This window comes from Chaetodon trifascialis, chromosome 2, assembly GCF_039877785.1.
Source record: "Chaetodon trifascialis isolate fChaTrf1 chromosome 2, fChaTrf1.hap1, whole genome shotgun sequence".
Classification (NCBI taxonomy): domain Eukaryota; kingdom Metazoa; phylum Chordata; class Actinopteri; order Chaetodontiformes; family Chaetodontidae; genus Chaetodon; species Chaetodon trifascialis.
In genome coordinates, this window is record NC_092057.1 from 22926189 (window position 1) to 22951648 (window position 25460).

Below are 25460 nucleotides of genomic sequence, written 5' to 3' on the forward strand. Positions count from 1 at the left end.
AAGAAGCTGCACACACATTTCTTCTTCTATGTGTGTGTATTCTCACTTTGTGTGTTCCTCGTGATATCCCCTGGGAGCAGAGTGTGTTGGGGAAGGAAAATCAGATGATGAGACAGGATCAACGCTCCTCCTGTACACGAAACACCTCAGGAGGCCAGGAGTCACATCAGACGTAGCTCCAGTTTCAAATAAACATAAGTGCTTCTTTTTATCTTCATCAAGTGCCAGATGGGCACAGTTTACCACATCAGCACAATCAAACGATGTCATGTGATAAGTCAGTCGTGGCACTGTGTATTAACTTAAAAAGTGTCGACAAAATAAGAGAAAGAGCTCACCAGTTTGAGGCTGTAGTCTGCAGCAGCTGTGAAGCAAATATCCTGTCAAGTGTTTTTCATTGGGTCTGCTGGTGGAGGTCTGCTTTTCACCACTGTTCCTCTTTACTGATGCACTTTTCCTGTTTGGCATGAGTCACCATGATTTTGACTATTTCTCCTCATTCTGTTTTTGTTGTATAATTTGCAGTGTTCATGACAGATGCACCAGCATCTACAGTAAATCACAACTTTTAAAATGCACCAACACATGCAAGTCTTCTTCAGTTGAATATTAAGGAAGGTGTCATCTTCAATGGCGATCTGACAGTTTTATGAGAGAGTTTGTGTGTGCGTGTGTGTGTGTGCATGTGTATGACTTCAAATTCAAGACCAATTAATTGAGGACAGCTGTGGCACTTTGGGGCAAAAGCTGTGTCCCGAGTTGGAAAACAGCTGATTTTTGGATCGGTGGTTAGGGTTAGCTTAAGTCTTAGTCATGGTTACGTTTCAGGTCAGTCTCCAGGAAATGTGATGTAAGTCTATGGAATTTCCTCAAAAGTAACCCAAGTAAATTTGTGCGTCCGCTCTCAGCTGTTGGCCTGTCTAGTGATGCTAACATGCAGTGTGGATCATGGATGAGGCTGAATGTCTTATGTGGTACCATAGCAGTAAAAGCAAATGATCTGAAGAAACCAAAAGTTTTTCCCTGCTCTGCTGTCGTCGGTGCCTCACCTCCATCGTGGCAGCAGAGGGCAATGTTGGGTTTTGTTGAATTACAGTGTACGTGTGCAAGGCAGAGAAAAAGAGACACAGGGCAGTGTTAAAATGTGCTTCCTTGACAGAGCTGGTTTGTCATGTATTTGTCACTTAACTGTTGGTTCAGCCATTAAGGAGAACCACCTGTTGATTCCTCCTGTGTTGCTGTGCCTTCCTCTCATATACTTCATTTAACGCCTTGTTTCCAGTTGCCTTTATTTATTATCTTAAAGTTCAAACTTTTAAAATGTTCCTCATAGTAAGAATGATTTAAAAGTTAAAAAGAAATTCAAAACCCTGTCATATACAGCGTTTAGACAGGATGATTAAGGTAAGGTTGGGCAGTATGCTGATACAATAACCTCATAGGAATGTTAATTGTTGGGAAATGTTACTGGACTGTTAATAGCAAGTTAGCTGAGCCTTTTATCTCTGCTTGTGTTTGTCCATGGCAGGCAATGTTGCATATCAGTGAGCAGGACTACTTTATGGCAGTATTGGATTTACAGGAGTTCTGTATCAATGTAATGAAGCCCCTCCATTTGTCAGGTCTATAAACACTTTCCAAGCTGGATCTCCAGAAAATGTACCGCATCAATGCCCAGAAGTTAGAAATAACTAACAGGTACATGATAGTAGCGGGCCCATTGTGAATATATGTGGCTAACTAACCATACACATTTTAGCCATGTAAATATAAGTCGTTAAAAAAACCCTGTTATGGAAATGCACTCCAGAAGCACAAAATTTACTCTTAATCATCTTTTAACATGTGTCATGCATGGGTGTGCATGCACACAAGAGTGATCTAATACACACACACACACATAGAAAGGAAACGGAGCTGCTTGACTAGACCAGAGGAATGAGGCTAAAGAGAGAAGTGAGATACGAGAAACCTCTTTTCTCCTCCTCTCCTCTGTCATCAGGATGTGGATTTTGCCAACTTAAACTTTGTCACATCCCTCTCATCCTGTGTTGCTGCCTGGTCCTTCTCTCTGCCCCCCCATCGGCTGTTTTGGGCTGATCTTGAGAGCAGGTTACTCATACACCACTCATTGTTCCTCCTGGCCTGTCAAAGATGTGTCAAAGACCAGTGAGCTGTTCTAAAATTGAGAGTGTGAGATTTGAACAATGTCTTTTGAGTTGCTTTTGATAAAATTAGCTGAATCAGGCAAACTTGAAATTTTTAAAGCGGAGGACTCCACTGGGCGGGCTCATTAGAATTAGAAGCTCTGGTAATTAGGGCTTTGGCAGGACCTTCAGCCTCAGTGTGTGTGTGTTAGTGGGGGGGCTTAGTGCTGGAGCCATCCCTGATGTTGCTATGATACAGAGACGTGGAAGGTTAACATTAACTTTAACAACAATATGGCACTGCGTTTTGAGCTCTGTGGCCTCAAATGGCCATTGTGTGTCAGTGAAAATGTCTGTTTTAGGCCAGTAGTCATCAAAGTGACACTTTTTCATTCTGAATAATGGGGGAAAATAGAAGTGGACATAGCTCACATAGCTCTTAATGTTTACTGTTTTTCTAATGCTCTTTTAGAGGGTGCAGCTAAGCTCTTTGATGTTTTTCATTCTTCTTGGATACAAAGACAAAAGACAGTTTTCAATAACTGGACTACTTTATATGCAATTGAAAAACATTTAGATTAACTGCAGCTTTCGAGGCTGGCAGTCACGCAGGCCCGCTCACAGAGTGAAGACAAGTGGAAACACTCTTTGTTGTGGTTCGTAAGGAGTCTCACACACATCAAACAATGCTGTGAAAATGTTTATCTGCAAAAAAGAAAATTTGTAATTGAACATCCACAAGCAGACACACACGCAGACGCACGCACAAGAGCATACTACTGGCCCAGAGTTCACCTCAGATCAGCTACTGTCTGCAGGACTCAGAACAGGTCAAATAGACATTTTTACTGGATGTGTTTTCCTGCCACTGTATAGTAAATACCAGTGAGTCATCGCAGTCAGAGACAGTTAAATCAATCAGAAAAAAACAGCCTGTGCAGGTAAAGGGAAAAGTGGTACAGAAACTCTTTTTTACCATAACAGGAAATTAGGGGGAGCTAGGTGTAGGCTCAAGGCCATATGCACAAATTCAATTGCTGCCTTTGTTTGTGTGTGTGAGAGAGAGTGTGTGCATGTGCTGAAGTGGGCTGCTCTGTCCTGTGAAGTGCCTTTGTTTGCTCCAGTTGACCTTTTAACAAACCTGCAGGAACTTCATTAATCTTTTGCAAGCGGACGCTAGAGAATAAACTCTTTTTCTTCTTCTTCAGTCCTCCTCTTCTCATCCCCCTCTGCTTAAAATATTTGACAAAATAAAGATGATTCATTTTTTAATTGGTGAGACACATCCTGAGGTTTGATCACACCTTAACCAGCCTAACTGATTTGAACAGGGAGGAGTAGGAGGATGGGGGGGTGGGGGGGGAGCTATGCTGCAGTGTGATTGGCAGACTGACCTTTGTTCCCACCCCTTCTCTCTAACTGCTACCCGATGGGGGCGTGTCACTATGGAAACGGAGCCGTATGTGTGTGTGTGTGTGTGTGTGTGTCTGAGAGAGAATGGAACCTCCTAGTCAGTCTGTCAGCTTAGTGTGTGGAGGAGTGTGTGAGAAAGAGTGGGACAGAGATATCATGTAGTAGGAGAGAATGGTAAATGTACTTAATGCAACTTTAGCACATAGTTGAGGCTAATTCTTAGCTGAGTGTGTGACAGGCGTGCTGAGGCATGGCTCTATGCAAGTCAGCTACCTGCATGAATTTCCTGCCCTAGATAGCTCCCGAAGACGCTCCGTCAGCACTAGCGCACGTGTGTGTGACAGTTTTCATGTGTGTTTGTGTGGCTCAGATATGTAGATTGAGCCGTCGGTGTGTTTCCTCCTGTGTGAGGGGAGAGCAGGATGAGCCTGAGGAAGAGGCTCTCCTTCAAGCGGGTCTGGAACTTCAATACAGTGAGTAGTCTGCACACACACACTTCCAGCTGGTCTGTGTAGAGAGAGTGCTCAACTTGTCATCCTGTTTTATAGCAGGAGGAAGTGAATGGAAGTAGACTTTCTTATTTAGTCATGCTCATAGAAGCCAACTTAACTGACACTGGATTTGAAATATTCACATATAAGCTGAAGTCATTTTTGAAAACAAACCAAAGTCTGGCTGTAAAGCTGCCAAAGTGCCACGAGTGGGAAAACTCAGCAGCCGCATCAGAAATTCAGCAGCATGTTTCCTGGTAAAAAGTTTCTACCCCAGCTTTGGTTTTCCTTCTGTACAATTAAAGACAGAAATCAGAGAAGGGTGGAATGGGGAGAGAAAAAAGGCAGTGAGAATGTCGTTTAGTGTAAGTGGCAGCGCATAATGGTGTTGTGCTCACTACAAGTGAGTAAGACAGGGACAGATGGGGGACAGAGGGTAACGTTACCTTCAAAATACACAGGCGGAGAGAGGACTCCATAACCATCAGACCATTCTGAGAAGGAGGGGGCGTGTAAGACAAATGGAGATGGATGAACACAAAGTCAAAGAGGGAGAGGACAGGGGCAAAGAAATGATCCAAAAGTTGAAATGAACAAGCCATCCTATCTGGTGTTTTAAGAAAGACAGGGTTGTGGTGGTAGCAGGCTGGGTAAGTGTGTGTAAAGGTGAGACAGAAGGAAAATGAAAGACTAACAAGAGTTTGAGACAGCTCTAGGCTGTTTCCCTTCCTCTCAAAGCCAGATGTTTTGGGTCAGAGTGGGAAAGAGAGAGAGGAAGAGAAACAGAGGTAGAGACGGTGGCCAGAGATCAAGACAAACGCAGTCAAAGACAGAAAGAGCTTCTTTTGTCTGGCCCCTGTGAGTCATATGGTGTGTACGTTTCACCTCAGAGGGTAGCCTCGTGTGTTTGTCTGTTAAAAAAAGTGAGAAACAATCGTACTTCAAGACGGTGGAAAGGTGATCTGACTAAGCTGTCTCGTTGGTAGCTGTGTGTGTGTGTGTATGTGTGTGTGTGTGTGTGTGTGCTCAGACAGAGGTATTTGATCAAACCGTATTGTGTTTACATCTTGTTCTCCCTCCTCTGTGTCTGTGTGCATTCAAGGCAAGGAGCCAAGTAAAGCAAACGTTTATCACCGGCTCAGCCTCTGAGTCACATCTCCTGTGTGGCTCCATTGTAGGGAAGCAAACATTATCCACATTCTTTCCTTTCATAGAGAGTGGATATTGATTCCTGAATGCATCACAGGGATTTAGGCCTTAAGCCCAGAATTCCAGAGACGGTCACTGAGGATTTCACTTCGGAATTTAAAAAAAGGAAGTTTTGAAATGCTTGTGGGGACGTTGAAATGGTGAACACACAGCGCCCATTGACACCAAGCTTGCTAATCACTTTATATTTATTTATTCATCTATTCAGTCAGAAAATCTTGATTAGATATGTTAAAATCTGTCTTCGTCGCAGGGTTTCACGGCGAGCGCCGTCACCCACGCGCTCACCTGCGCAGCCTCATTTGACTCATGTTTGGCTCGTTCAAACCTAATCAGCTTGTTCCCCTCATCCCATCCTCTCTGACTTAAGCTACGCTAAAGCTAAGCGGTTTCATGCTTGCCACCCCTGGCAGGGCGACTCTGGTCTTCTCAATGGCAGCCACTATTCACCTCATATTCAAAAGTAAACACACAGGCACGCACACATTGAGACTGTTGGCGCAACAGCTTCCTCCTCAGCTGGAAGTGTGTGTGCGTGCCCGTGTGTGTTTGAGCGCCTGCAGTCGAGAAATCTCATTTTGAAGTCACCTTTGAAGGATGGTGTGTGTATCAGTTGTTCGCTTATAGGTGTGGTCTGTCTTTAGTAATGCCAGCGTTCGCAGGCATAAGAGTAGACTTAGATTTGTTCAGTGTCCTTCCACGCTTGAGTTCATATTCACTCCTCACTTACACACATAAGTGCTGGAGCTCATACCAAAGGTGGCAGTTCCAGCTCCAGTGATGGAGCCAGGAATAAGGTTCCTGTGGTCCAAACAGTCTTGTCTTTGTGTGTGTGAGTGCAAATGTTATCCCTGACAGTTTCTCCCACAGATGGACATTTTTCATTCAGTCTGTTAAGTGTTACTGGCTGCTCTGTGTCTCATCCTGTGAAACAGAACGTCTTTTTCCAGGAATCGCTGTCCACCTGGACGGGGAACATTTCGGAAACTTGAGATTGTTTAAGCAGACTTTTACGGCTTTTAAAATATTAATATTATGATAATGGTGAGAACGAATGGCTGTAAATTGTACCCTGTGTTTTGCCATAGTTTGAAACGGACGTCCAGGCTTCATAACAGATGATGTAAGCCACCCCTCTCCCACTAGTCACAGCTAATAAAGCACTTGGGACCTGTGCACACAGTGGCCAACTACTGCATGCACACACACAAACACACACATAAACGCAACATGAACAAGCACAGGCATGCGTCTACAAGGTGGCATTTTATGTTCAGGGAGCAGGAAGCAGGATGATGTAGGTGTACAAACATGTTTTGACCTGTGGACAAACACATCATCCAACAGGTTGTTTTGTCTCTACTGATCAACAAAGTCATAACGCAACACAACGCTAAGTTCCCTCTATCAGTAAATCTCAAGATCCCAATGAGCCACATGTACCAGCAGTGATGGACTGGAAGCGAAAAATGGGCCTGGGTGTTTGATTCAGACCAGCATGTGAAGACATGCTGTATGTATGGGTGTGAGAGTGATGTGTGTGTGTTTCTAATATTGTCCACAACACGACAAAGGCTTTCTCAGAATGCCGAAATATGAAGTTCTTCTCAGACTTGCGTTGTGTTTTTGTGAATTCAAGGATCTAATTGAGGACATGTCAGCATCCACAGACTGACTGACAGTCAACTGGACCAGTTACAAACAGCATCAGATAAGATTTGACATATTTGAGTATCTGCCATTAAGTGCGGAAATGATTAGCCGAAGTCGATTGACATACCACCAACAACCGAACCTCAGTCATTTATCAAGCAAAAAGTTTCCAGCTTCTCATATGACAGCCAGACTTTGACTTTATGGACTGGAATACCGTACAGTTCTGACTTAGAGCATCCAAAGTAAGAAAACACAGTAAAAAGAAACCAAATAATGTGGTGCTCGCCTGAATTTTGCTGTGCTGACCTGAAACGGCATACCTCTGCAAACAGCTGTGCCTGAACACCTAAACCAGAGAACATCCCAATAGGGTGTTGTGATGCACATCAGCCCGACTTCCATCTCTGCGGTTGTTACTTATTGTATCAAAGGACCAAACTGCTGCTCTGCTTCAAGGCTGAAGGATTGTACTGAAAATGCAGCGTTTATCTGCAGAGCAGATTCTTGCTCTTGATCTCTACCTCTTGATGTCTGTTGTTTTGCCCTAAAAATCAACAGAAATTTGGCCTGGACGTCCTTGTTTCATGCACCGTCACAGCTAACTCTATCTGAGACCGCTTGAGTGGAAAACAAATAATGTGTTGACATGTTAATTGATAAGAAGAAACCATTAGCTGCAGCTCTTTGTGAATTCACAAAATTCATAACCACACACTCATTCTGAGGTTTTGCTTTGAACTTTTGGTTTTTCCACTAACCGTCATCGTGACCATCAGTCATGTGCTGCTGTGTCGCTTTTTTTCTGCTGATTTTATCTGCATTTACTGTATGATGGGAACATAAAAGCCCCAGCAATACCAGTCAATGATCTGCAGACAGTACTGCGGCTATGACATATCAGTAAAACCCTACTGCCGCTAACACTGAGGTAACGTAGAGCTTGCTAAGTTTGGAAGCAATGGAGGCTGAAAGTAGCACACATGGGCTCCTTGAAGTGGCGGGACTTTACTGTTGGGACTATATATTTGATATTATGATTGTCTATTACCAAGACATTTTCCAGCTGTATGCTTTTCTGTGGATAGGGGCTTTGGGAGACAAACTCGAGGAGGGAAAGTCTGGAAAACCCCAGTCATTCCCTGTGGGTTGTCAGGAATGACCAGGATCTGCCAGGAGAGGAGGGAGGGAGCACCACTGGAATGGCCGAGGAAGGGTTGAAGGAGGGAGGGAGCGAAGAGGAGAATGGCTTGGTAATGAGGGATAGAGGGACAAAGAGTGGGATCACTGACTAGGAGGTGAAAAACAAACAGAAGGAGGGAGATTGAAAATGGGTTAGAGGGGAGCACAGGCAGGAAAGGAGAGGAGAGGGAACTTGGGGCCTCGGCCAGGGATCAAACTGCTCCACCGCAGAGTACGTCTGGAAGTGATCACGCCGGAGCTGAATGAGGATAGGGGGTGAACACACACACGCATACACACATGCATACATCCACAAATGCAGAAGAATGCGCCCTACATACGAGAGACATCTCAAACAGATGTTGGCCACATGCACACATACACAAAATCCACTCAGCATGTCTGAACACACACATGAAACACGCACTCACATTAGAGACAGAATACACGCTGCTGAAATGTGAAATGTGTGCGACTCTAATTGGCGTAAGGATCGGGTAACCGGTTTCCACTGGTGAGGTTTCTGCCCCTGTCATTTTCTCTTGTCCTATGCGGTGGTTTGACCTCAATCAGCTGCTATAAAGTCTCATCAAATCTCTTTTCACGCGCCAGTGCCAACCTCTGCTCTTCCAGGGACAGTCTGAAATAGCTAATCCCAGTGATTATGCTTGCTGTGCCATCTGGCCAGGACAGCCCAGCTCAAGTGAGGAAATGGCCAAGACGCACATGAATCAAACCAACACATACAGTATGCTGCACCAGGAGGCTCAGCTTCATTAGATTGGATTAGTTTCAAAGTGTACAAACTGAGTCAGGATAGTGCAGGGTTTGTTATGAATTGACGATGATAGGTTTTTAAGAGTGGTTCATACTTTTGGAAAGTAACTGATTGGAGAGAGGCAAAGAAAAGAAATCAGGTTATGGTGAAAAATCTAATGTTTTTTTGGTCTGAGCATCTGAACTTACCACACAGTGTGAAACCAGAGCTTTTTCCTTACAGTGTGAATGTGTCTGCCGACGGTTCAGCTGTGGAAACTGACTATTTTAAGTCTACTAGAAGCTTCTCATTTTTTGTTGCACCAGTTTCACTTTTAGTCATGTTGTTGTTTCGAACACAAAGACTTAGGAGTAATGATCTGGTCTTTCATCCTGCACACTGCTGTCACAGCAATACCTGTCCTGTCTGCGCTCTTCAGGCACAAGTTCCTGTAGAAGCTGCATAAAAAATACATTCAGGTACATACACATGGCCAAGAAATCTTAGCTGTGTTTCTCCAAAGCTTTACTTCTGTTTAATGGCTGGGTTCGTCTACGTTGCAGTTGCCAGTGAGAATCATGGTCACTGTATGAAGTGTCAAATTTAGTACCTGATTCCTCAGAATTAAAGTTGAACCATTTCTGACCGATGACTGTAACATCACCCCATAGAATTCACTCATCCAGGAGCCTCTCATGCATATGTGTTGAGAAATGTTGAGATCATTAAACTTTCCAGATGTAAATGTGCTGTAGAAAATAGCCTCTGAACCAGCTTATCTGCTCCAGAGCCTGCCTTCCATCATATGAGTAGGCATCAAGCCAGTCATTAACCAGATTAGTGGTCAGATTAAGAGCATCAAAAGCCTCTGATAGATCCACAGCGTGGCTCAGTGTGGATTTTTATCCACAGATCTTATGTTGGGCTGGTTTTCTGTCTCTGACAAACTGTGCTGTCTTTAATTGCTGATCCCCCTCCTTCCTTTCTCATCTCTCCCCTGTCTCTCTTTCTTTCCCCATCTCTCTTTTGTCTGCTCGTCTCCCTCTGCTCTCTCTGACTCACAGAGCGTTTCAACTGTGCTCCAGAGTTAGATACTTTACTGATGTCTGTGTTGAGTGATCTCATCCCAGCTCAGCATGTCTGGGATAAAAATTGTTGCATTGTATGTCGTCTGTTGGGGGGGGTTAATGTTGGGAAAATGGGATATGACACTTAAGTTTGGTTTGAATGGATGTCTATATAGATATCTGTGTTTGTGTGAGGAAACAATTTGGTGATTAGATGACATACAGGCATAATATGTGACCACATGTTACCTTTAATTCTTCACCTCCTCACACACACACACACACACACACACACACACACACACACACACACACACACACACACACACACACACACACACACACACACATGCACAGTAAGCCCCACCCCTCTGAGGAAGCTTTCTTGCAGAGCCAGCACAGCCAGTTCACAGATGATTTCCACCCACACACAAGACAAAGAGTGTGGGTGCTGACCTGACTGTGTTATGATGTGAAAGTGTGTGTGATAATGGGCCAGGTCCTGTGAGAAAACACAGTCAGTGTGTGTCTCCGTGTGGCCTGAAGTGCGTGTCCGGGCAGCTGCCTCCTGGCTCTCATGTGCCGTGTGAGCTCGTATGTGTCATCTGTGTGATGAGGGAATATCCTAACCCATGTCTCTCTGTGCTTCTTTACAGTCTGCTGCAGTCTCCGATGGAGGTGAGTAGACGTCTGACCTTCTCCATATCTGTTTTAATAATCAATGACCTTTCTCATTACCTCCAATCTCTGCTTTTTGTCTACTGTTCCTGTTTTTGACTTTTGACATACCCTTGACCACTGTTGAATTGGCTTCCCTCATCCTTCTGTTGCCATGTCACTGGATTGGATGAAATGAATGGCTTATTGTGTTGCTGTCCTGTTTTAAAGTTCAGAGTTATGGCCATGTTCATGTAGTGGACCCCTCATTAATAACCTGCTGCTTTCACTACGTTCATAAACAACCGTCTGGTCTGACCTGCTCTACCTCTGCCCCACCTCTGCCTGGCAGGCTGTAATCTTAGAATAGTCCTAAAATTGTAAACATCTGCATAACAAGAAGAAACCGTGGATAGAGACACACAGTGTGAGATGCAGAACCTGGTGCTGTTCAGACTGCACAATGAAAGGCTAAACGTGTGTTTGAGAAACAGCATTGGGAATTGGTTCAGTTCAGTTTTTGAAAGTCGTTTACCAAAATGCAGTTGACAGCAAGCCAATATATCTGTGTTCTCTTGTAATCTGGAGGCTGTGTAGTCTTAGCCAAAACTGTCAGGAGTTGTTTTTTAAATGGATCGATTCTACGTCTTGTTGCGATGCGTCATACTGGACCTCATGTGAGGCCAGCTGTCGGTGTCATGTGCACCATTAGCATGTGCTAACAATAACAAAAGGTCTCTGATTTAAGAGACATCTAATGGTGCTTTAACACCTCACAAATGCACATGAAAGACACAGTTTATGGCAGATGGGACATAAAAGGAGGAAGAGGAGGTGAGACGCAAGACAAACGGGAGTGTGGAACCCAAGGCAGACATGTTTACAGTCAGCTCAAATGTAAAAGTGTTTATGGCCACTTACTCACACCACGTGTCTGTGGAGGAGAGGATGTGCTGTTATTGAGTGAAGTGGCAAGAACATTTATGGGATGTGGGGGCAGGATGGCAAAGGGACTAGTGAATTGGTTAATGGTTCCTAATAGCAGTTCAAACTGTAAAACTTGATGTGTGTGTGAAGCTGGGCAACATCTGTGCATTGTTCTTATTTCTCTAAATCATACTGCCGCTTCGTTATTGCCTCTCGTATTGTGCCATCATTGTGAGAAAGCATAAGAAGTAAACACTCAGGAAAAAGATGTCAGTTTGACAGGTTATTCATACTGCACACGTCGCTGAGGTCATTAGCTGAGTGAAGGTTAAACGATGAATGTTATCTTATCAGGTAAAGGAAACCTGCAGCACTCACCTAACAGTTCTGTGAGAAAGCCTCTCTGATGTGTTCAACATAATATGATGAGAGATGTTGTGTGTTTTTGCTCATATAATCAAAAGCAGAAATGGAAGACTAGAATAAGATTTCAAGCGAAATTTGTGATTCTTACAGAAGATAACTCTACTTTTCTCTTGAGCTCTTCTGCTTCCACAGAATGTATCACCAACCACAGATTGAAATGATGAAGAATAAGCATTGCTTTGTGAGAACCTGGCCTGGGGTTGGACATGTGTTTGATACTACAGGAGAATGCTGGAAAAAAAAAAAGCTGCGCTGTGTTATCAAGTACGCTTTAGCCGGTTTAGCTCCTCATAACATAGAACCACACTCCCGTATGCAATGCATTATGAATAATGAAAAGCGCTCCACCTTTGCAGTGCTTCAGATTGACGGACTGAAAAAAAAAGCAGTGACAATGTACAAATCTGTGTGAAGACATTTTTGAGGGCTTAGTCCTCTGTGGCATTTAGCAAACTCACATCTACTATTTTCTACTTCTACTCCTCTCAGAGTGAAATATTGTACTTTTTACTCCTCCACACATATTAAGTTATGTCCACAAATAGATTTTTATGTATTACCGTAAGTTAAGATTTCCAGCAGTATATAAAGCAGTTGAAATGAGCCTCATCTTTACCAGCTGCAATTAGAGATGTTTACACATTAATGCAGCACTAATTAGAATCCAGTCATGTAATATGTATGATCCTGAAATGAGCCATCCTGTATGAGTACTCTTACGTTTGGTGAATGCAAGGTTTTCTTCTGCAGTCGTGTGTATTTTAGACAGTGGTATTTCTATTTTTACTTAAGTAAAAGATTAGAATATTTATTCCACCACTGCCTGCTTTTTACAATAAAAACCCTCTAATGCTGACGTTCATTACTGTTCCATTTGAGCTTAACGCTCTCAGATGGCTGCTGTTTTTGCAGTTTCCGTAATACTAGCTCCTTAAAGCTCATTTCCTTTACGCCAGCAATGATTAAAACCACACGCTGCATTTTCATGTTTAATACCGCTTCAATTTATTCTGTTTCGCAGATGTTTTTAGACACTCTCAAAACCTAATAGAATCTGTTATTGAAGGATTTACATGATTTGGTGTAAGTTTATTCATAATTCATCATTTTTAAGAAAAAATAGAGGTGAATCATTTGTGAAAATAACTTTATTTATTTATTTATTTGCCTTATTGTGAATTTGAGGGTGCATCCTCTGAACTTCAGCATGAATTTAGGCATTTTTTGTCTGCGTACTGTATGCTACTAAATGGCGCTCTAAGACTGCGGAGTGCAACAGACTGCCTATTACAGAATAGCAGTATTTAAAGATTTATTTCTTTTATCTGTCAGAAAAGTCAAGACAGGAGTAGGCTGACAGATATTCCCCCTTGTTTTCTGTTTGTCAGTTTGTGTGTGTAGTTGTGTGGAGGCTGCAGGCCTCATTAGTCTCAGTAGTGGCCTTCCTTTAACAAGCTCCTCATCAATACTGCAGTTTGTGTGTGTGGGTGTGCGTGTGCCTGTGTGCATATGTACCCCCCCCACCACCACCACCACCCTGACTCTGAATTATTCATCATCTGGAGGCCTGTGTGTGCTTGTATCACTTACCTGGATGCTAGCAGAGGTGTGTGTGAACGTACGTGCAGGTGCGTGTGCGTGCTGTGACCTGACTCTGTGGTCTCTCTGGTTGTCAGTCAGGTTGCTCACCACCGACAGCCTCTCTCTCTATCTTCTTCAGTCCCCTACTTCTTTTCTCCCCGTTTTCCCTCTCGCTCACTTCCTTCCTGTGATGTTGTCAGACACGTGTGTGTGCGTGCGTGCCCTGTCTTGGACTGTGTGTTTGTGAGGGGCCCTGACAGGGTGAGTATGGATGGAGGGGCTTGGTTGCCCCTCAGGATTCGCTACCTGCCTCGCTGGCACCACACAGGATCCTACCAGCTTTACCAAGGTGAGGAAAGAGCTGGTGCTTTGAATTCTTCTTCCTCCAAACACACAGAGGAGCAATAAATCTAACCCATGACAGCTGAGACCTTGATGTTGATTATCAGGTTTGCGTTAGTCTAGTCACTGCATTCGTTTTAAAGATTGCCGAGTTTAAGAGGAATCTCCCGATCACAAGATACGGATGGTTTGTTGAAGAAGTGTTTTCTATCTGCCAGCCGCAGAGCTGCTAATGTGTTGGGGCAGCTGTTGTGCTGTTGTTGTGTTGTACCTTTGCCCTTCTTATCTTGTATCCTCAATGCAAGATAAAAGTAAATTGAATTTTGGCTTTAAAAAGAAGTGAGGAGCGAGGCGGTAATGCTGTCCATGGACCAAATACGAGCCAAGAACACTGATATAGAAAATTACTTATTTTCCTTCTTATTACATTTTTATGGATTTGCTTTTATGGAAGTTTAAATTTGCTCTCTGAGCTCTACCCAGCGTTTAAATGGCTGCTTTTCTCCTTGCATGTTAAGCAAAATGTACCCTTTGTGAAATGTAGACATCTAAACATACTAAATTATTCAGTCATCTTACTTTTGGTTTTAAAATCTTAAATATTAAGAACATTAAATATTCACGATAAGATAAGCAGCCAACATAATTCAGTGAGTTTTAACCCTCTGTTTCATCACTGTTTGTGTGGGTGTGGTTTGATCACATTCGATTGACAGTGAGCAGACAACCCCACATTTTAATTCAGCCTTTGTATTTCCATTCAGTTCCAGTCATGAATATAGAAGCTCTGTTTGTTTTTATTTCATTTTGTGGACTATACTTGCAAACATTTTACTTGTTTGTTGTCTTGGATGATTTGTGAAAGGCATGAGAGATCAGTCACTATTAACTGAACTCACAATTGTAACAAGTGTCTCACAATATGAAGCTTAATAGGAGATGGTGTTTGAGGCTGCTTTCTTGCCATATATTACTGCAGCTTTAAATTGGTGGTCTGTCAGTGAAAGGCTGGCCAGTTATCCAGGGTGTCTGTGGTTCGAAGAATGGATTCACTAATGACTGCCTTTTATTCACTGAAATAGATGATCATGAATGAGTGAAGCAGAAGGGTTTGCGCACTGTGCTGTATGAAAGGGAGAGGGTGAATGAGCTGAGGAAACACTGAGAAAATCCTCAGTACCAAAACTGTCATTGATAACATCAAACTGGTGACGATTGAGCAAAAGTGGAAATCACACTGGAAATGATCCATTAATAGCCATGTTTCTAAGTTATAAGTCACACAGGACTTTATCTATTGGCAGCATACTGGTCTTTCAGTTTATTTCGAGGTTTTGCGTCGTCTCGGGCACCTGACCGGTGACGGCTTCCCTCAGGCTGTTCTTGTGTTTTATCTCAACTCAGCGTCCCAGTTTCAGTTCATCAGGCCTGAAGCACTGTTATTCTGGTTATTCTCAGCATCTCTGTGTGCCTTTGCTTTGCAAGTTTAAACTTTAAGAAGATAGACACACTCAGGTCTAGTGGTGGGAAAAATAATCTATTCTTCAATGCTTTGGGACTCTCCACAGAACGATAAAGCATCCATGCACAAAACCCTTTAATTAAAATGTTAGATTAGTGCTTTAAGAGTGAAACTTCTTTTTAATTGAGAGTGTGCACAGTGGAAAAGAATAGCTGCAGTTTTCAATATGTCAGGCAAACAGTTTAATACTATTGGGAGTTGTTAAAGATTAAAGCAGCTCCACTCTGAAAGGTGAGCGTGTGCAGTGAAGCGTGCGTTTAAGTGTGGATCTGCAGGGATACCAAGCAGCTGCTTGGGATATTGTAATATCAGTATTGTAGGGAATGTATGAGTGACACTGTGCTATACAGAAAACCATAGCAGAGACACGTGTGGGCTGAGGTGGTCTCACTGGACTGGTTGCTACTCTGACCTTATTATCCTATGGGACATACTGGGCACCATGCTGCTGACTGCGTTCAGGTAACGTACTGCAGACAGAGAAGAATACAGCAACAAACAGGATAAGCTAGCAAAAGGAAAAAAAATCTCTCCACCCTGACTCACATCAGATTGGGAGCTACCTAAAGACCCTCAGCCCCACTGAAGTCAATACCGCTATTTGATGTGTGCATTTGTGTGTGTGAACAGAACTCAACAGCGTGGAGCTGCAGGGCTGCAGCAGCGACAACAGTCTGAACAGCAATGCCAGCCTGCCGAGCGTTCAGAGCCACCGGCGCCACACTGAGAGGAGAGTGGCCAGCTGGGCTGTCTGCTTCGAGAGACTGCTGCAGGATCCCGTGGGAGTCCGCTACTTCTCGGTACTATAACAGCACATGACTGGTGTTTGCCAGTGCATTGACGTAACAGATATGTGCTGTGTTACAGGCTCAGTTTCCTTCAAATGGACTTTCAACAAACCTTTCTAACGTAACAATGTTAAAAGCTAAAACAGCTGTCAGTATTGTGAAGAGCTTATCATATAAGTATATATAAGTAGCGTTGTGTTGGCCATATCTCACACTGCCAGATTTTAGAAATGTGCCTTGCAGCACTTTAATGACACAATTACAGGCTGTATATGAAAATCATACACAGCATTGTTGGATGGGCATATTCTGCACGTCTGTTATTTGACAAATGAGTTCATTTTCAGTTTTTATTGTGTAACGCCTATAGCGTTCAAAAATGTGTCTCATGCAAGTGTTTTTTCAAAATGTAAACCCCCCCCCCAAAAAAAAATCGCAAAATGTCGAGAGATGCAGTACAACCACTGACTGCATACATGCCATACACCAGCTGTGTATTTGTGTATTAATTGATTTTCCTCATTTTCCATCCACATTTAATTCTTTTGCTGCAGGAGTTCCTAAAGAAAGAGTTCAGTGAGGAGAATATCCTGTTCTGGCAGGCTTGTGAGTTCTTTAGCCACGTCCCTGAGAATGACAAGAAGCAGGTAAGGGACCTGCATGAACAAGCACTATTTGATCACGCACATATATCTACTTACACCCCTCTAGAAATAATGAGGGACAGTTGTATGTGTTGATCAGCTCTTCGTTCTTTATCTTCTCCTCTTTCTTTCTTTTCACCTTGTCTCTTTATCCACACCACCACCTCCCCTGCTGCCACTCATGCTGCCTGACCCTCCCACCTCCTTCAGCTCTCTCAGCGTGCCAGGGAGATCTACAACAGCTTCCTGTCCAGTAAAGCTACAACACCGGTCAACATAGACAGTCAAGCTCAGCTCGCTGACGACATACTCAACGCCCCCCGACCTGACATGTTCAAGGAGCAGCAACTGCAGGTAGCGTACACACCAACACACAACAACACACAACCTTAGCAACTACAGCATCTGCCCCACAAGTTGTACTTGGATGGCACTGACCTCTGACCTTCCCCGTGAGGGGGAAGTGAAAAGAGGCTTTCCCCGAAGGATGCGTTTGAATGATTTCCTAGATGCGCCCGTCGTGGAGGGCATGAAGTTACTGAAAAGTTCCATTGATTTCAACAGCTGAGCTCAGATGTTCAAACTCTGATAAGCGTCACAAAGGTTACAAGGATATTCTCACCACCATCTTCCATATTTTTATACATAGAACATGCACACATGTTCTCCCAAAGTTGCAAAGTACTGGGATTGTCAAGATCTTGTGGCACCTTTGACTTACATATAATACCACCACCACCACCAACAGCAGTAATAGTAATAACAGTAATGATAATAACAAAAGAGCTAAGGTGTTGTTATCAGTGTCAGAATCTGCAGGTATTCAAATAAGGTGTTGGAATCAGATTGCAACTGGTCTAACTCTACTTTTGCCCTATGCCCTCAATAACATCCTCATATTTTCTGCCCCATTAGCTGCGTTTTACACAAGAAGTACCCAAATCTAACAGGCAAATTGCGATGGAAATTATAGAGCTCAATGTTCCCTACAGGGCAGATCCATTTGAGTTTTATGACCCATAGCCTTGGCCTTTCGCACTGTGCTTTGGATGAATGTTAGATTTTAGGACTCCACGAAAATAAAATTAATTGTGTTCTGGTAGTCATCTGTGAACACGAGGAGCCTCAAAGGGGCTGGTGGGATGTTAGACTTTAAATTTTACCTCTCTCCTATGTGCTGTCAACATCTATGAACATCTTGTCATTATTTTTTCAGTATTTCCCTCGGTTGTTCTTTAGCTCGCCATCCTTAGACAATAAACTTCCTTTCTCCCTTCCTCCTTTCGTTCTGCTTTCTGAATTTTAGTTCTTCTTGCCTTCCGTCACCTTTCTGTTCTTGTTTTTCCAGCCTCCATGTTATGAGCTCGCTCATTCCACTGATTACTTCTTTCCTTCTCTTTCACATCTTAAGATCTTCAACCTGATGAAGTTTGACAGCTACACGCGGTTCCTCAAGTCCCTGTTGTACCAGGAGTGCATGCTGGCGGAGGTGGAGGGGAGGCCCCTGCCTGACCCCTACCACATCCCCAGCAGCCCCACCTCCAAACACAGCACCACCGGCTCTGACCGCTCCAACCTCTCCACACCAAAGAAGGTAACACTGTTTTACAATTTTGTGAAATTTGTCTTATGAATAAATCCTAGGCTGCACGGTGGTGCCACAGGTAGTGCGCGTGCCTCACAGCAAGACGGTTGCCGGTTCGATCCGCGGGCAGGGCCTTTCTGTGCGAAGTTTGCATGTTCTTTCTGTGCATGCGTGGGTTCTCTCCGGTCACTCCGGCTTCCTTCCACAGACCAAAAACATGCTCATTAGGTTGATTGGTGACTAAAGTTGCCCTTAGGTGTGAATGGTTGTTTGTTTGTGCCCTGCAATCGACTGGCGACCGGTACAGGGTGTACCCCACCTCTCGCCCATTGACAGCTGGGATAGGCTCCAGCCCCCCCGCAACCCTGAAGGGGATAGGCGGTATAGAAGATAGATGGATGGAGTAAATCCTAATGATTCAAGAGCTGGAATGATTCTGAGTATTGCCTTCTGGTAGAACAGATAATCCTCTGTGTCAACCCCTGTTCATTCATTTTGTGTGTGTCTTCTAGGAGGACAAAAAAAGCAAGTCGGGCAGATCTTTAAATGAGGATGATTCCGGAGACCGGAGGAAAGGCATGTTCTTCTCCTGGTCCCGCAACAGGAGTTTTGGCAAAGGCCCGAAGAAACGCGAGCTGGCCGACTTCAACTACAGTCAGTCGTTTTTTAGCATTTAATGCGTTCCTTCAGCTAAAAGGTTTAAGTCTCAACACAATCTCAACAATGACACAGTTGTTTCTTGTTCAGTAACAGAGATTACCAAACAGTGATTCTGTAAAGTTCATGTGATATTTTTAAACTGTGTTGCTAATAGAAGAGACCATAAGATAAAATAAGATAAGATATTGCTTTATTAGTCCCACAGTGGGGAAATTTCCAGTATTACAACAGCAAAGTAAATCATCAGTAAAAAGACATTAAATAGCAAACAAGCACTATAAACAATATAAACAAGGAATATTGACAAATATGAACAATTTAAACAAGGCTCAATACAGAAACTAGCAACCTAGTATGAGGAAATGTAAAATATGGGAGTGCCATGGCACAGAGGAAATACCAATCTTGCACCTTGGAAATTAGAGATTCATCAGGTACTGATCTTGCACATTGGATGATAGTACTCCTGACTGGAGTGTTGATATTGCACATAGGAGTAATAATACACCTGATTGAAAGATTGATATGTTGCACCTTAAGTTGAATAATTTCCGTTCAGTCATCATGGAATTGAATGTAAAATACAGTTTGTCCTGTTGGTTGTGATTCCCTTGTTTGTCTCTCTTCAGGACACTGCTGATAAGTGTGTGTTGTTTTTTTTTAGATTTCTCTGGCAGCAATGGTCGCCGTGAATCCCAGGGTTCGCTGTCTTCAGGAGCCAGTCTGGAGCTGGGGACGTCAGGGTCAGGCAGGAACGAGGTCAGGCTGGAAGGAGACATCACCGCTTAATCAGTTTAGACATTACACCAATGAGCACATAGACGTTCATTTCAGCACTGAGCAGCTTTATCTTCACCTTCTTCCTCTCAGTTTATCTACTTTAAAAGTAACTCAAACAAACAACACTTGTGTTTTTCCTCCTCTCAACCTCCATTTCCATTGTCTCTCTTATTTTTGAAACCCTCCTCTCACTATCTCCTCTCCCCTCCCTGTCTCTGTCTCTGTTTTCCCCCTTCAGGCTGATGTTTCTCGTGGCGCTGTATCAGTGTCAGCAGAGCGAGGAGGGGGCAGCGCCCCCTTGAGGCAGTGTAACATAAGCTTGCCGGATGGCTCGTGTTGCTCAGTGCCACTGAGGGCCGGAGTGTCCATCAGGGACCTGCTGCTCGGCCTGTGTGAGAAGCTCTGCATCAACCTGGCAGCTATAGATCTCTTCCTGGTTGGAGGGGAGAAGGTACAACATGAGAGGATGTGGGGCCGTCTTAAATATCTTTGTTTTGTCTTTCAAAGCTCTTAAACATATTATCAACAACCAAAAAAACAAGGAAAGATGATTTAAAAGCAGCACTGATCAATATTTTCATATCAAGAACAGGTCAGAGGGATACGTGTAGTGTGACAAGTGTCACTCGTGGTGATAAAGCCACAGAATTATCAGTTCATGTCGGTTCCACAGAGCTGCTTTCTGTCTTTCCTCTGGTTTAGCTGTTTAAGTCCACTCTCACTCTCTTCACTATTAAGTTCTACGTCCTCAAACACAAGATAAGACTACCCACCAAGAAGCGTTTCATATCAGTCGGGGTCAGAGAGCAGCGTTGGTCTCAGTGATTACACGTTAGGGTTGGGCAGTTATCTGGACATCTTTCAGAGGACTCTTTTCTGTTTCGCTCCATCAGCCACTCGTTTTGGATCAAGACTGTATGACGTTGTGCTCTCGGGACCTCCGACTTGAGAAACGCACTCTCTTCAGGTACAGTAATATTCCGAAAGGTTTGAAACTTTTCAAGTCATCCCAGGAGTGAAACTGAGAGTAAATGTTGGTCTTGAAACCACTTGAGCTGCTCCTACAGAGTCCCTACATAAAACACTCATTCTGCTTTCTCATTCTCCAGACTTGACTTGGTCCCTATTAACCGTTCTGTGGGCCTAAAAGCAAAGCCCACCAAGCCAGTGACTGAGGTCCTCAGGCCTGTGGTGGCCAAATATGGCCTGCACCTCTCTGACTTGGTAGCACGCATTGTAAGTCCTTCCTCATTCTGACTGCTTGTGGGTGCACAGAAAGAAATAGGCACACAGGTAGAGTGTATGATGTCAATCTCCCATCATGTGTGTGTGTGTGTGTGTGTGTGTGTGTGTCTGTGAGGCAGAGTGGAGAGTTGGAGCCATTAGATTTAGGTCTTCCTATATCCAACCTGGACGGACTGCGAGTGGTATTAGATATAGCAGAACACACTCCTGGTAAAGGTAAAACACACACACACACACACTAAATGAAACAAGTGAACAGAAAACTAGTTGCTTGTCTGTTATTATCATTTTTGAATCTGTATCTCTACATTTGCCCTCTCTCCTTCTTTTAGCAGACAAACAGAAGGTAGTCGTCCCCTCGACAAGCAGAAACCAATCAACAACAGTAAGACCTCCTCCAGCTTCTGATTTCCCATTTTCTCCTCACTCTGGAATGTTCCATAACCCACCGAATGTCTCCACTTCCTGGTTGATGATGTCACGCTACTAAGTGTCTCTCGCTCGTCTTCAGTCACCCATGTCTATTTGCAATGTGTTGACCATGTGCGCAGGTGAATGATGTGTGTCTCTGGCAGCGTTCGGGCTGTGTGTGACTTCATGTGCTCTGTTGCTGTGGGGCCGAGGGCCTTGTCACACTCTCGAGGTTCCTAATATTCCATGATTGTGGTCTGTCTGTCGGCCAAATGCATCATCAACTTCTCTCTCTGGTTTGCTGGTTCTCTTTCTTCCGTAACTCACCCAGTGGCCGGGCCGTGGGAGCCCAGCCTCGCAGACCGTTTTTTGGCTCTCACAACTTCAAAAACTCCTCAGCTGGAAAGGACTTAGCTGGTGGTGGCAGTCACACTTTGGATTGCTTTCAGCCTTTTCTTCTTATTATTGGGGTTTTAACCTGATTGCTGACCTCCAGAAATGGTCATTTATTGCTTTCTGGGTTGATCTAGAAGTACCTTTTTTCATTTTTTTTAAGAACACCTTCAGAAAAGGTTTCCCATTTCAGTAGTTTTGGCTTTGAGTGGTAGAATGTTGGTCCTTCTGGTGTGGTGGTGTGTGTTACTGTTACCCTACAGGTTAGTAACACTTAGTGCGCAGAGTGATGGACATTGTGGTTGTCTGAATGGAACATCCCACAAAAATATATGTTTTTTATAGTATTATTTTTGAAATGTCACTGATTATTAATTACACAAAACCAACAAATTCATTATCATTTTACTCCCATTTAATTGTCCCTCTCAGTAGCAGCATCATTGAAATCTGCACCCCCTATGTCCCATAAAATTGTTCTCATTTTATATCACAAGTTGTCACCCTCCTCGCCATCAGTAGCGCTGCTCCCCACGTGTTCTCATTACTTGTGCCCGTACTTGCACCATCATGACTCACCAGGGCTCTAATGCCCTGCTCCGTTCTCCTTATGGCCCCCAGGGGGAGGACAGGCCGTCAGGGAAAGCCGGTTCAGCCCACCCCCATGGGGAAAATGGCAAGGCTGGGCCCAGCCCTGCCACAAGCAGCCAGCCTTTACCCAACCACTCTGTCTCTCTCCATAAGGCTCCAGAGAAAAGAAAGCAGAAAAAGATAAATATAGACGAAGCTGAAGGTAAAGACTGAACGACCTCCCTCTCTCTCTCTTGTGTTTCTGTAGCTCTGTTGCTGTGACCACACTAACCCTTTTGCCTGTCTGCAGAAGTGCAGAAGCAGCACCAAATGCTTTCAAAGCTAGCTAGCTACATGTAGCACAGTCACCTCTGCTCACACTGTATGTAGCTTTGACTTGTCTAACTGATTAATACACCCTCTGCTGCATGATTTCTGAATTACAACGTGTAGTTTCATGTTTTTCATGACGTCATTTAGGTTGACTATTCATTTGCGTGCGTGTGTGTCTGTGCACGTGGGTGTACATCTGCTTGTGTGTGTCTGTACACCTGCTTCTGTTTGGTGTGTGTGTGTGTGTCTGCAGAGTTCTTCGACCTCATATCCAAAGCTCAGAGCAACCGAGCAGACGACCAGCGAGGCCTGCTAAACAAAAGCGACCTGCAGCTCCCAGACTTTCTGCGCCTGTCGCCAGTGGCAACCAACCAGGCTGCACCTCCTCCCTACAACCCTGAGCCCAGTTGCTCCACCCCGTATTCCTGTAACCCCAACAACGGCAGCTTCTCTAGCAGCGGTCGTCTGGGCAATAAGGCGAACAGCAATGACAGGGGAGGAGGAGGCAGCAGCCACTTGCTCAGTGCGAGCCATCAGTCCCAGAGCTTGGACTCTGCACTGGGCACTGAGAGTGGAGGGGGGAGGAAAGCCAGGCCATCTCCTCCGTTTCCTGGCACCATCTCCCCCATCCACCCATCCCAGGGTGCCCAGCGTTGTCTCCTCCAGGACTCTGTCAGGGGAGAATCGGTCCAGATGTTGGAGGAGGACACCCTGTCTGATCTGACTCTTGTGGGAGAGGGGGACATTAACAGCCCCAGCCTCAACTACGTCACTCCCTCAGCCCTCCAGTGCAAACGCCACCCCCGACCCCAACAACAAGCACAGGACGGTCGGCCTAGCTCAGGTACTTCCCCCGTGTGAACTCGTGAAGCTTTTCACCTCTTCCTTCACCTGACTGCGAGCGTGACTGAAGACCCAGTGAAGTCAGTTTGAAGTTCCCCGTTGGTCACTCTTTGGTCTGTGGCTGAATTTCCCAGAATGCATCCACATCTCCTCCCTCAGCTTCATAAATCACTTTGTCTAATTAGAATTACGGAACATTTAATTCCATATTAAAGTGTAAAATACAGTACATAATGTAACATGCAGTAGATGTGAGTGTTAATTTAGTCAACAGTGGATATAGTGAGTTGATATAGTGATGTATGCTCTACCCTTTGACCAGCATCTACTGTAAGTCAACAGCAACCCGAACAATCAGACGCAGGAAGAGAGGAAAGATGGATGCATTAGGCTCGGACAGACCCTGTCCTTGAAATTTCCCTGTGTGGTGTGTCTCTGTGTGAACTTTGACTGGACTTGCTGTGGATTTCTTCCTGAGAAGTAAGTTTGACGACGAGCGCAGCGTGGATTTGTGATGACCAGTGCCAAGCCCCGCCCCCCTCCTCCCCAATTGTACAGACTCTTACAATGCACTTTAGCCAATTACAAACAAGACTTTACAGGTCTTTACACTTTTTAAAAATCTTTTTCTCCCTGCTCTTGTTTTTTTTTTTTACTTTAACCTTTAAACCCTGCTACAGTTGGCTAGTTCAGAAAACAGTCACTACCCGTTCCAAGTCCAAGGCGGTATGTAGGCGACGTTAGTGCTCTAAGTGGAACGTATATAATTTTCAACTTATTACATGCTTTGGAGCACACTGCATGCTGATACAGCAAGCCTGACCCCATAAATGCAAACATAATGCTTCAGCACTATAAACACATGCATCTGCTCAGCTGTTCTTTATCGTCTGGAGCACAGTACTCTCTGTGTTTCCACCGCATTCCTCTCACCTCAGGCCTTTCTCGTGTCACTCATGAAGACAGACTATAGAGAGTGCACACACGTAGCCTGGCTCTCTGACCAAATGATTCGCAAACTTCTGCACACGAGCTATTTTCTCTTCCTCATCTCCATTTTCCCTCTTCGCAGTACATCACACAGCAGCACCTGTTTCTGTTCTTTGCACAGTTCAACAGTGTTTCAGACCGTCGTTCTCTGCAGGGTTTTAGCTGGAAAAATTGGTTCTAACATGTCAAACCGTTTCACTTTTTAAAGGTTTTACTCTAACTTTATCCCGCGCTATTAATTTATCCCACGTCCTTTTCATTTTTACGATCTATCAGTTAAAAGTATTAATTTGTATATAGTCAACTTTGTAAAAGCATTGTGCGTATTGCTGTAGTCATTGTTGAAATGCAAAGCAGCCATGCTGTTTCTTCAGCTGTACCGCAGTAGAAATCAGTTCTCCTCTGTTCTGTTCAGTTGACTGTACTGTCTGTAAATAGATCAAATAAATGTTTTAAAGGTTGAACTCTCTCTGCAGACCCTCATATGAGCGGCCTCCTTTCTTGTATTTTCTCTTCTGTTTTGAGCGTGTGCTTGAACTTCGTCCTCAGTACTTCTGTGCATGGAGGTGCTGACTTGAGATCAGTGTTTATGTGTAGTTTTTCATCTAAGGTTAAAGTTTGAATGTGCATCTTCATATCTTGATCAAACAGAATATCACCAAGGGAAAAACCAGCAGTGGAATGTAACTGAGTCTTTCCATCTTCTGCTGCACTTTATACTTCTACTCCACTGTATTTCAGAGGGAAGCACGTGTGTTTCAACTCACTACCTTTATCTGACAGCTATAGTTAGACATAAAATAAGCGACTGTTTTATAAAGGTATATAAAATAGTTGAAGTCGG

General features: G+C 44.0%; 1 protein-coding gene across 8 annotated transcripts in view; it reads left to right on the forward strand.

Moving 5' to 3' along the window:
* The window catches only part of rgs12b (regulator of G protein signaling 12b), a 40766-nt gene extending 15668 nt beyond the window's left edge, over positions 1-25098 (forward strand). For 2 of the 8 annotated variants that reach the window (XM_070978867.1, XM_070978874.1), the window contains exons 6-19: positions 10576-10597; positions 16005-16174; positions 16717-16809; positions 17017-17160; positions 18218-18400; positions 18904-19045; positions 19716-19810; positions 20070-20282; positions 20725-20798; positions 20941-21067; positions 21196-21292; positions 21409-21461; positions 22502-22673; positions 23037-25098. In XM_070978867.1, the coding sequence (XP_070834968.1) occupies positions 10576-10597; positions 16005-16174; positions 16717-16809; positions 17017-17160; positions 18218-18400; positions 18904-19045; positions 19716-19810; positions 20070-20282; positions 20725-20798; positions 20941-21067; positions 21196-21292; positions 21409-21461; positions 22502-22673; positions 23037-23644 (2193 nt within the window). In that variant the 3' untranslated portion in view covers positions 23645-25098. The remainder of the gene's footprint in view (positions 1-10575; positions 10598-16004; positions 16175-16716; positions 16810-17016; positions 17161-18217; positions 18401-18903; positions 19046-19715; positions 19811-20069; positions 20283-20724; positions 20799-20940; positions 21068-21195; positions 21293-21408; positions 21462-22501; positions 22674-23036) is intronic. The other 6 variants (XM_070978883.1, XM_070978891.1, XM_070978901.1 and 3 more) reach the window with 6 other exon arrangements.
* The last annotated feature ends 362 nt before the right edge of the window (positions 25099-25460 follow it).